We start from the raw sequence: 12,090 nt of genomic DNA on the forward strand, positions 1-12,090 counted from the left end.
GTCTTTTCCGCCATCTTGACTTCACGTGTGACCACGTCCGTGTTCGTCTGGCGATTTTAATTTGAATTTTCGACTCGAACTACTTCAACAGTCAGTATGCCACCTGTACCCGAAGAAAGCGAGAAGCCAAAGGGAATCAAGGCGATTCTTCTGGGACCTCCGGGTGCCGGAAAGGGGACTCAGGTAAGTTTTTGACAGTCCTACTCATGTTCATACAAAGGATTCCGTAAAGTTGCGTGCATTGCCTTATTTCTTTGATGGCTGTCAGAATTTGACAAAACACTTACACCTCCGAACAACAGGATTGAGGCTGGGCAGCATATTCGTATCTTTGATCTGGTATTTTTGTTGCACGATCATTTTTGTAATTACATTTTTTTTAAGGTCTCAATGTCAAAATTTAAAAAAAAAATATTAAATATGAATTTATGAATAAAACGCAAGCTGTCGTACTTGTCGGCGAGGTGACATCTGTCACTTGACAATTTAAATACTAAAAAGGAGTATCAAAAGATGATCATTATTGATGTTCAGAAATTGTAAATCGAATCAGCTGACCCGATTCATTCATAAGTATAAAACTGTCTGATTAATACAGTCGAAGCTTTTAAATCCGTTACATTGTTTAATTTATGCTGGTAGAACTTTTGGTAATTGTAATTAACTTTTATTTGGTGTCAATATTTATTATTGCTGAAACATATTGACCTCTTTTCTTGCAATGTACAACATATTTTCTTATTTAAAAAACAAAAATCAAATCAAAAAAATACTTAAAGGGACTTAAAGCACTGCAGTTGATACTTAGATAGTATACATTGCGTATAGATTTGTTTCAGGGCTTAGACTTGTGTTTAATAACAACTCAAAATATTTTTTTAAGTATAATTAAAAAGTATTTGTTGTATTTTAGTTTGAATTTTTTTTTGTATGCTCTCCCTAAATAAACCCATGTGGGTTGGACACATTGTTAATCAGACAGGTTCTGCACATCCATTACATGTCATAAACCATTATGTACATTTAAGGGAAACATCATGAATATGTAAAACTTCAGTTGAAAGGTCACATTTCTGGGATAGCAGGAACATTCCCTGGGACTGTTAAACTCTAGCAAACAGTACAGAAATCATCAGCTGGATTTACTCTGCAGAAAAAATCATTTAGTTTTTTGTTGAAACAACACTTTTACCAAGATGAAAGTAGTATTGTTAGGTCCTCCAGGGGCTGGAAAAGGAATGCAGGCAAGTTATCCTAAATTATTAATACATGTATTATCAGAATTATTAATAGCTACAAGTATTAAAAAAGTTGCCCCTCCTCCTAATTGCATCCATTTGGTCTCTGTCCCGTCCCTACTTAGTAATCTATCGTCAATGATAGTTTTGTAATAGCGCAGAGACACTAGCACAAACCCTGTAGCGTTTTAGTTTATTTCAAACCAAGGTCAAGTACGGTAAACTAAATGGAAAGTTAGCAATTACTGTAAAATACTTTATTGTCGCTGAAAAGACCTTTTGGGTGTTTTGTATGGAATTTATTTTCACTGATTTTTGATGAGTTAAATATAAAATATCGAAAAAAGGTATATTCACTGGATTTTGTTTTCACTGAATTATTCCTTCAGCGAAAATTAATTCAAAGTGCAAATTAAAGTATTTTACAGTGATTAATGTTTTCACTTAATTGTCGTATTGGTTATTGATGTCTTCTGGTATAAATAAAATTTATTTTTATGAATGTGAATACATATTTTATTATTTATCCAATGTATGTTTAGGTAAGCATTCCTTTAAAAAATCTAAAGCTGTGTGAATGGCTCCTGTATTTTATTGAAAGGTTCTGATAAAACAGTTGTTTCTAAATATATGGCCCCACTGGTGGACATCTCTTCTAACTGTATCTGATAAATTACTTCTGGGATTGGTGACCAATCAGAAATTGTGTTACAGATGCTCTCTAGTTGAGCATGCTGTGATTATTGTAAGATATCTGTATCAGAATCTTCCTGCCAATCGTTGAACATTGCCAAGAAATATTGTAAACTCTTTCGTGATTGAATTTCCAGCATCTAGCATCAAATATCTCTCAAGAACTTGTTATCAACAATCTAAAAATTGTCTTTATCGCAAAGATTTGTCTGTGATGTACACCAGACTTTTATTAAAGTAGCATTCACACTGCTCACTGAACCCTGTAAGAATAACATGTATAAAGGCTTTTAGATTTTATGCAGTTCATGGGAAATCTTGTACAAAAAATTGAATTTAGCAGTTCCTTGTATACCAGTAATGGCCTTCAGTGATTACAACAAAGAAAATTTTGTTTGATTGGACACCATTATTTTCTCATTTTTCATGGTGATCACAATGATCAGTGCTCTGCATATACAGAAAGCGAATTTGAAGGGACTCCTCCAGTTAAACTTTAACTCCCATCAAATTTACTGATTGCATTACTAGTAAAATTACAACTGAACACACATAGAAGTGATTAATAATGTAAACAACATAAACAGTTGTGTCCCATGATTCCCTGGTGCAATCCCTTGGATTGACAGATATCTTCAATTCTTTAATTGAAATGTGCATTGCTAATAGCGGAGCTATCTCAGCCAAGAAGTTATGGACCAGATCTTCATAATTCCTATTAACAACAGATCTTTGTGGTGAAATAGAATTCAAAACAGCAGTGATTTTTGATTGTCCAGACAAAAAATTGATGTATGCGCTGCATGGCAAAACTGAAACTGCAACATAAGTATCTATAAATGTTGTAGCAATAAAATAATTACCAATGGCTTTGACTTTGACCTTGTGATTCACAACAAATTATTGTAAAAAACCCTAGCGAAGTAATGCAGTTTGGTTCGGAAATGTTTTTATCGTCTGGGTATGCCGTCCGCATTTGATCTGCTTTGTGTGTTGTACAGTGCTCTATAATATCTCGCGTCTATTTTAGTATGATCTTATAATCATGGCAAACCCTATTGACCCTGGAGCTACCATAGTTAGTTCAGATTTCAAAATAATAGATATTTATTTCAAATCTCAGATTCATTTATCCCATTTTTCTGTGATTTTATTTTATTTTCGCAGTACAAAATTATTATCTTTAACAGAAGTCAGATAAAACAGTCTGAGGACACTGAACTCCACAAATAAGTAGTGTGCCATTTCTGGATATCATTTTCAAAGGTCATTTGATTACAAAGATACTCTGTCTGACCTATAACCTTTGGCATTTAGAGCCGCATATGTTGGATGCTCTCTGGATTTTTTTTCGAGTGTTAGTAAATGTGATAATTGAAAACAGAAAACAAAATATGCATTTACTAATTTATCTTTAGAAATTTAGTGAATTTTGAAAAAAAAAATTTCAATTTATCACATGGCAGATGTGATGGCAGATGTGCTTTAAATGTGTTGTATTCATATTTGAACTCTGTTCATAAAAGTCAGTGTATGCAAAGTTGAACTCCCATCCAATCTGATTAAAATCTGATGTAGTGTACGGGCTTTAATTATTTTGGCTATAAACTTATTTTAATTTTATGTTTTATTACTTTTGTTATTAATGCCTTGTTATTTTATTATTTTACTTTGATTTTGATTTTGTGATTTTTTTTAAATTCCGCCCTACCTACATCTGAGCCGATGCCTATGTAACGAGATTTCAATGAGACCCACTGTCGACGATTTTAGTCAACGAATCACAGACCTTCTTCTATAGCGCACATGATGACGTCACTGGGCAGAGTCAGGTGGCAAACACACTCAAATAAAATGGCGGATTATACCGACGTTAGCGACCGAGAAGAACACGGCTTTTCGGTAAGTTTATCATTGTCAAATGCAACGAAAGTCATTTTTTTATGTTTATATTGTGGCTCGAATGGTTCGAGTTTAAATCGTTATTTTGCGTAGTTATTCTGGGAGTGACGATTTTGTTTCCACCGGTTCGACCGAACACCGGTGTCTTTTTCCAGTCGCTTGCCCTGGAGACGGGTGATGTTTTGTTGACGATCGGGTCAAAACCGTCTACGGTATTGAAGCCGTAGCTGTAAATAATCATCAAAATGTATCAACATTTTGTACATTATACAATAACTCTTTATTAAAGTAATTGAGCTGATTTGGACTGGAATAAAATATTTTTTATTTGGAACACATCGCAATTGATCAGGAAATATTTTTTTGCTCCAATTTTCTGCGTCGATGCCGTGGGCAGGTGACCGCTATACAATTTAAAAATTGCATTGTTTACTATAGCTGTTTACAGTGTTCTAATCATTGCGATTTACTTATTTTTTGCTTCCATTCTAGATAATTATGCTCAGTGTTTGATGTAAAATTGAAGCGATGACTGAATAAACGAACCGTGGCTGGCGAAGATGTATCAGGAAGTGTACACATTTGTTGGAAGTGAACAAAATATTCAATGTAATGACAAAAATTGTAAAATGCTGTGGAATTTCTTTTGTAAATAAAAATATACTAGCAATGTTCTATTAATGGTTTATTCAAGTGGGCAAAATATAATGTACAGAAAGATTGCCCGTAGAGTATCGCTACACTGAAAAGTAAGCAACCGACAGCCTGTATAAAAGGGAGCCTGTGATTGGCTGTTACTTATGCGAGATTTGAACGGGACTTACGTAGGCGTCGGATAAGATGTATGTAGGGCGGAATTAAAGAAAATCAAAATCAAAGTAAAATAATAAAACAAAAAGGCATTAATAACAAAAGTAATAAAAAATAAAATTAAAATAAGTTTATAGCCAAAATAATTAAAGCCCGTACACTACATCAGATTTTAATCAGATTGACTCCCATCTAACACCGCGATGTTGGGCTCACACTTTGCAACAATGACATTAGTGAAAAAGAATATTACTAGTATATCATAAAATGCAGAAAATCCATGATTTGTAAATACAAGAAAAAAATTCTTCAGCAAATGTTATTCTAAATTTACTTTTTTTTTATTATGAAAACCGTTTATATTTTTGTACAATTGCAGATACTCTCAGGGAAGTCTAATGCTGTATTTGTTTAAATTCAGTGTTGTGTCTAATAAATTTATTTAAATAGATTTTAACCACATTTATGAAATCACTTTCAGCTACCATTGTCAACTACGCAATGTGTATATGTAAAAAAAAAAGCTATTTTCACTGAAGGGATGATTCAGTGAAAATAAAATCCATCGAATATACTTTTTTTTTCTATACAGTATTTTACATTCAACCCATTAAAAACAGTGAAAATAAAACAAAACACCCAGAAAGTTTTTTCAGCTAAAATAAAGTGTTTTATGGTAGTTGACTTACCTATGACATTTCTTATGATAGTACCTCACATTAGTTTTGTGTAAACATTGTATATCTTGTATACACACTGCATGGTTGGTTTTGAAATAGCACTTCCAACTTTTCAATATTGCCAATACTAATGTAGTTGTCTCAGTTTAAATTAATTTTTGGGACTTTAAAAATTGTTATTTTGAGGTTATTAGTCCCCGTTCGGACGTAGTCCGAAAACGGGGACTTATGTTTTGCCCTGTGTGCGTCCGTCCGTGTGTCCGTCCGTCCGTGATCACCTGTATCTCGAACATGCATGGACCGATTGAGTTCAAACTTCACTCATACATCACACATTATATGGGACATATGCACATGCATTTTTTTCATGATCCGATTAACGATAGCCGAATAGCGGCCATTTTAAGGCCGAAAATGCATCAAAATCGCACATTTTCACCATTCCGGACCTGGATCTCAGTTATGCATGGACGGATTTTGTTCAAATTTGGTACATACATTAAACATAATAGGACCTTGATGCACGTCATTTTTTGGATCGGGCTTGAAATGGCTGACTGGCGGCCATTTTGTTTTAAAGAATTCAGTTCTGGATCCGTATCTGAGACATGTCTGGATTGATCGAGTTCAAACTTCACACACACAAGGTACATCATGTCACAAATATGTATGTGCATTTGTTTCATGATCTCATTAACGATAGCCAAATGGCGGCCGCTTTAAGGCCAAAAATGCATTGAAATCGCACATTTTCACCATTCCGGACCCGGATCTCAGTTATACATGGACGGATTTTGTTCAAATTTGGTACATACATTAAACATAATAGGACCTTGATGCACGTCTTTTTCTTTTCGGATCATGTTCGAAATGGCCGACTGGCGGCCATTTTGTTTTAAAGAATTCAGTTCTGGATCCGTATCTGAGACATGCCTGGATTAATCGAGTTCAAACTTCACACACACAAGGTACATCATGTCACAAATATGTATGTGCATTTGTTCCATGATCTCATTAACGATAGCCAAATGGCGGCCGCTTTAAGGCCGAAAATGCATTGAAATCGCACATTTTCACCATTCCGGACCCGGATCTCAGTTATGCATGGACGGATTTTGTTCAAATTTGGTACATACATTAAACATAATAGGACCTTGATGCACGTCGTTTTTTTTTTCGGATCATGTTCGAAATGGCCGACTGGCGGCCATTTTGTTTTAAAGAATTCAGTTCTGGATTCGTATCCGAGACATGTCTGGATTGATCAAGTTCAAACTTCACACACACATGGTACATCATGTCACAAATAGATATGTGCATTTGTTTCATGAACCGCTTAACAATAGCTGAATGATGGCCATTTTAAGGTCGAAAATGCATCAAAATCACGTATTTTCACAATTCTGGAACCGGATCTCAGTCATGCATGGATGGATTTTGTTCAGATTTAGTGCATATATTAAACATAATATAAGCTTGATGCATACCAATTTTTCTTCGGATCAAGTTCAAAATGGCCAACTGGCAGCCATTTTGTTTTAAAGAATTTAGTTTTCGATCCATATCTCGGACATGCCTGGACAGATCAAGTTCAAACTTCACATACACATCATACATTATATCATACATATGCCTGTGCATTTGAGCTAGTCCTTTTAAGGTCAAAAATTCACAAAAATTGCACATTTTCACCATACCGGAACTGAATCTATGTCATGCGTGGGCAAATTTAGTTAACATTTTTTTTTTGGATTGTGTTGAAAATGGCTGACTGGTGGCTATTTTGTTTTACTGAATGCAGTTCAACATCTATATTGTTGCTGCTTTGAATGTATATGTCACTCAAATATGAACGGAACGGGGACGTGTCATTGACAATGACTTGTTTATTATTTGATTTTAAAAACTAGACAAACCACTCTTTTTAATTTTTGTTTGTACTTGACTCATTCGTTTAACACGTTTATCAAGTTTTTACTTTGTACATACTGTTTAGTATTTGAAGGGACAAACAATATTACTAATGTTCTTCCTCTCATTTCAGGCCCCAATGCTAGCCGAGAAATACAATGTCTGCCACCTGGCTACCGGTGACATGCTGCGTGCTATGGTTGCATCTGGATCAGAACTGGGGAAGACATTGAAGGAAGTCATGGACTCTGGCGCTCTTGTAAGCGATGACCTGGTTGTTAAGATCATCAACGAGAACCTCGATAAAGATGAATGCAAAAACGGATTTTTATTAGACGGATTTCCCCGTACTGTGGTACAAGCTGAGAAGGTAATTTATACATATAATCTTAAAAAAATGAAATTGGATTTGATTCATGTTTAAAGCGTGGTGGTCGTCGTGCAGCATGTGTTCAAAATCAATGTAAATAAACATGTAATTTACTCGCGTTGTATGCGTCACTACGAGTCCCATATCGAACAGGGTGCGGTGTGACGACTGTCGCCCTTTAAGATTCATCTCATCTTCAAATTGTACACATTATTAATGACAAGCATCAAGTGATTTACAGTATACACCTTGTGACTGGCCTTATTTGGGTAGCATCATATGTTCGTCAAGAAGTTTGTGGGACACAATCAAAAAAATTATTTTGAGGGAAATAGTTTTACGGGGTCACCCACAGACCCAAGGAGATAGACACGTGCTCTTCACTGTCACTGCCAGTCACACGCAACGTAATATTACTGTAATTGGTATAGTACAGGTGTGATGGTTCAAATACCAAAATGGCAACAGTAACATAAAGACTTCCCTGGCGGCGATGATAACATACGAACACGGAGCCAACAGATGAGGTTTCAACTGGTACTGGTATTATTATACTCTGCAAACATCAAGTACATGTACAATAGCGCGGTAAAACTCCAAACCTCCAATAACTAGATACTTAAACTCCAATACAATTCAACGAGCTCTCTGATCTGAACTCAGTGCTGAACAACTCCCGTATATATACCCCCACTGTCTATAAATAGACCATTACATCAGCATACATAATGAGTCTGGCACTCACTGCAAATTTCTAGAATGTTCCATTACCTTCTATTGCCTTCTACAGTGTTCTATTACCTATTCAACCAGTTTCCAAAAAAAATCTAGAATATTCCACCCAGACACAGTACGGTTCTAGAACATTCTCAGTGACACGGAAGTGGTAAATAAGTCGTATGCGACACTGCCATATTTTTCTGAACACCAAAACAGCAACATTGTCAAATGAGCTGCTGACTGGTTTGTTATGCACGTCTCAAGAGTGTTACATGATTAGAGCTAGTTAATAGGTGATTTTCCGTACAATCGTGAGATCTCGCGAGATGCATGAAAGATGCGCGTCGAACGTCTGCCGCAAAAATCGAACGATTTGATTTTGAACTAGAATTTCTTTATTTCGTAGCTTACATTGACCGGCCGATCTTCGACAGAGGAATATTGCTTCCGAATACCCTTACTTAATCAAAATTGCCTATCATCAAATGTGGACAGCACATTATTAAGCATGGAAATGTCCCTGAAATACTTTCGCGTTTGTCGAATCCCACGCGATGTTTGACGCATAACGCGTGATTCTCGCAGTGAACAGAAAATGGTCAATTCAAACCACTTTTACGAGGATGCGTCTATCAACTAAATGTGCTCATTTACAAGTGTCATGACAAGCACCAGACACACCATAGACTGGGTCCTGACATTTCATACAGTGTCAGTATATACTTTTTGTTTAGATAACGTTGCCATTTATTATATAAAAATTTATACGATTGAATGAAATAAATTGTTATCTTCTATTTATATTCAACGTTCCCAAACCCTCCACTATAAGTTTGACGTCTCTTGTTGAGTTTGCTTTGTTCTAATCGTGTAACAATTTCTAGGTATGCATATCAAACCAGTCAGCTGGCAAGGTTGTTGTTTTGGTGTTTGGAACAATATGGCAGTGACAATAAGGCCAGTCAGTGTGTTTTTTTAACCAGATTCTGAGAACTTACATTGTTCAGTATTGATTAGGTAGGTATTTTTGCCATGAACACTTACAAAATGTGACAATTCTTTTTCAGGGAATTGCTTCGTTGTTGATACCGTCTGCTGCCAAGACAAACACAAACATTTAGTTTGCAAACTGTACCGAGTTCTTATTTCGCTTTTTCATGATATCATTTAGGGAACATTTGGAAACCTTTTTTTAAAAAAAAAGAAAGAATTAAATCTCATGTGACAAAGGATTAGCAAATCACATCACAGAATTTTGATGTGGTGTGTTATAATAATAATATTCACCTTGTCTTATCAAAGATTGAGGAAAAGGTATTTAAGGTGGAAACAAATTTGCTGTTATCGTCCTTCCAGTTGTAAACTATTTGTTTGTAGTTGTAACAACTCAAATAATTGATTTTATGATAAACAGGTTTGGGATCTCAACCAAGTTCAATTTTGATATATTTCATGTGTATATTAATCAAGCTATGAATGAAAATATGACTTATAATTTTCTTTTTCTTGGTTTCAGCTCGATGAGATATTAGATAAGAGGAAGACTAAGTTGGATTCAGTTATCGAGTTCTCAATTGATGATAGTTTATTGGTACGTCGTATCACCGGGAGATTGATACACAAAGCTAGTGGTAGGTCTTACCATGAAGAATTCAATCCACCCAAGAAGCCCATGACAGATGACGTAAGTAAGACATAACACTGAATACTTGGAAACAATTGTCATGCCAGCCAGCTAGTAATGGATACTGCGTTATGTTTGATGTGGACTCATGGCTTGAAATTAATAGTTGTCCACTTTAACTACACATGTCCAACTACATTGTAGACGCAAATTTTGCAGAATCAATCAGAGCTTGTGTTACAAGCCACTTACTTAAAACGACAGTCTATTTTAGTAAGGCTTGCTCTATGTGACAAATCCAGTCAGAGGAAAGCTGCCAAATGTGATTTACATAGGTAGTTAAGAGGCGTGGCCATAAAACTGTGATTGCAGCAAAGCACCTAGAGCCTCTACCTCGTAAGGCATGTTGTATACAAAAGATCAGTTCATCCACCTCATGTTGGTTATGTTCAGATGTAAAATAATAGAAAATGTGCGCACATCTTATTGCAATAATTAAACTGTGACCTGTTGATTATCTAGGTCTTCATTTGATCATACATTGGTAATATTTGATTCATTTTCTGTTTTCTTTCTATAGCTGACTGGTGAACCATTGATAAAACGTTCAGACGACACTGAAGAGGCACTGAAAACTCGTCTCCAAGCATACCACCAGCAGACATCGCCATTGGTCGATTACTACCAAAAGAAGGGAATCCATTCCAAGATTGATGCTTCAGCTGCACCAGATGCTGTCTTCGCCAGCATCCAGGCAGCCTTTGCCAAATCGAAAAGTAAAGACACTGTTATGTTTGTGTAGTTGACAATTCAAACCATCATAGACATTTTTCTTGGTCACTATTCCTCTCTCCAAATTTGATCGCAGATATTTTCTAATTAATTGCATGACCATAATTTAACTGCCGCTATCGTGAAAATAAAATTGTATGTATAGTGTAGTAATAATTCAAAGTTGAAATTTCAGTATTGTATACCAACCACAAGTAATCTAAAACAACTTGAGATGATATACTGGTTCTAACTTTTATTGTCATACAAACTTTAGATCAAAATTCCCTTGATATGGAAGTACCAGTTAACATTTAAATTTAAAGATCATCAAACTGTTATCCCACATGATTAATTCTGAGCCATGTTGATGTAGACAACTTTGCTGTCACTGCACAGCAGATCAATAAAAATTAATTAATACTGTGGTATAGACAACATGTCTCTTGGTAAAGAGCCCTTCACTGAATCCATCTGTTTTTTTCAATGACTACAATAATTGCTAATTAAATTGCTGTCCAGCTACCTTACAGTATGGTAAAAATCAGGACAAGCAATTTTTAAATTAGTAGTTCTCGAGAACAATGTATTTGATGTGATTTAAAACATTCAGTTATGTAACTATGAACCAAAAGATAAAAAAATGATGTGCATGTTGATGTGTATCATTTTGTAAATTGTCATCTATATTATATACATTAATTGTGTTGGTAAAGTAAGCTATGAAAATCTCCACTGATGCCATATGCTAAGAGTTTAAGTCAGAGTTTACTAAAAAAAAATTTTCAAGTACATTGTATGTAATTCTATTACTAGTAAATCATGCGTGCAATTTGTCTGTCTGCTCACCGTAGTACTCAAATCCACTGTAGCCAGGTAGAAGGGTGCGTATAATAGTTGTTATAGAGAATGATAAACTCCATGTTATTGTATGTTTAGTTGGTACTTGTGTGTATACCTTGTTATTTAAGACAATGCTCAGACGACATCTGAGGATCTCTTACATTGAGTAGTTAATTTATAGATGTGCTAAATTTGGAATGCAATTACGTCTACCAACATCCACTGCTCCAACTTTAGTACCCAAATGAGATTTCTGCATATCAATTTTTTCATAAAACAATATGTATAATTGTAATAACATTGTTCTTGCATGTTAAGGTCATTCGAAATAAACTAGATACATCACAGTACTTATTTCATCCCATTTCCTTGCGTTGTGGTGCAAAATCCTCAAGCAGACTGAGGCGAAGAATCACCAAGTTTTCTTTAAATAATCCCTTGCACCTATTACAATTCTAGGATTTTGAATTGAATCGAATGCAAGTTTAAAACCACGATTACCATAAAAATCTCCCACTTCCAAATTTG

At 35.2% G+C, this 12,090-nt stretch overlaps 1 protein-coding gene and 1 long non-coding RNA gene across 3 annotated transcripts in view; both read left to right on the top strand.

Annotated features, from left to right (window-relative positions):
• LOC100374806 (adenylate kinase 2, mitochondrial-like) overlaps positions 1-12,090 on the top strand; it is a 13,574-nt gene continuing 1,484 nt past the window's right edge. Inside the window, exons 1-4 of one of the 2 annotated variants that reach the window (XM_085507970.1) lie at positions 1-183; positions 7,368-7,604; positions 9,841-10,008; positions 10,529-10,724. In XM_085507970.1, coding sequence (XP_085364096.1) covers positions 97-183; positions 7,368-7,604; positions 9,841-10,008; positions 10,529-10,724 — 688 coding nt within the window. In that variant the 5' untranslated portion in view covers positions 1-96. Of the gene's footprint in view, positions 184-7,367; positions 7,605-9,840; positions 10,009-10,528; positions 11,913-12,090 lie in introns of those variants that run through there. The other variant, XM_085507969.1, reaches the window with a different exon arrangement.
• LOC146734501 (uncharacterized) lies at positions 3,515-4,507 on the top strand. The gene is made up of 2 exons (XR_014931615.1): positions 3,515-3,833; positions 4,326-4,507. It is a non-coding gene; the product is annotated as an uncharacterized LOC146734501 (long non-coding RNA).

Source organism: Saccoglossus kowalevskii, chromosome 14 (assembly GCF_978046115.1).
Source record: "Saccoglossus kowalevskii chromosome 14, keSacKowa6.1, whole genome shotgun sequence".
NCBI lineage: Eukaryota > Metazoa > Hemichordata > Enteropneusta > Harrimaniidae > Saccoglossus > Saccoglossus kowalevskii.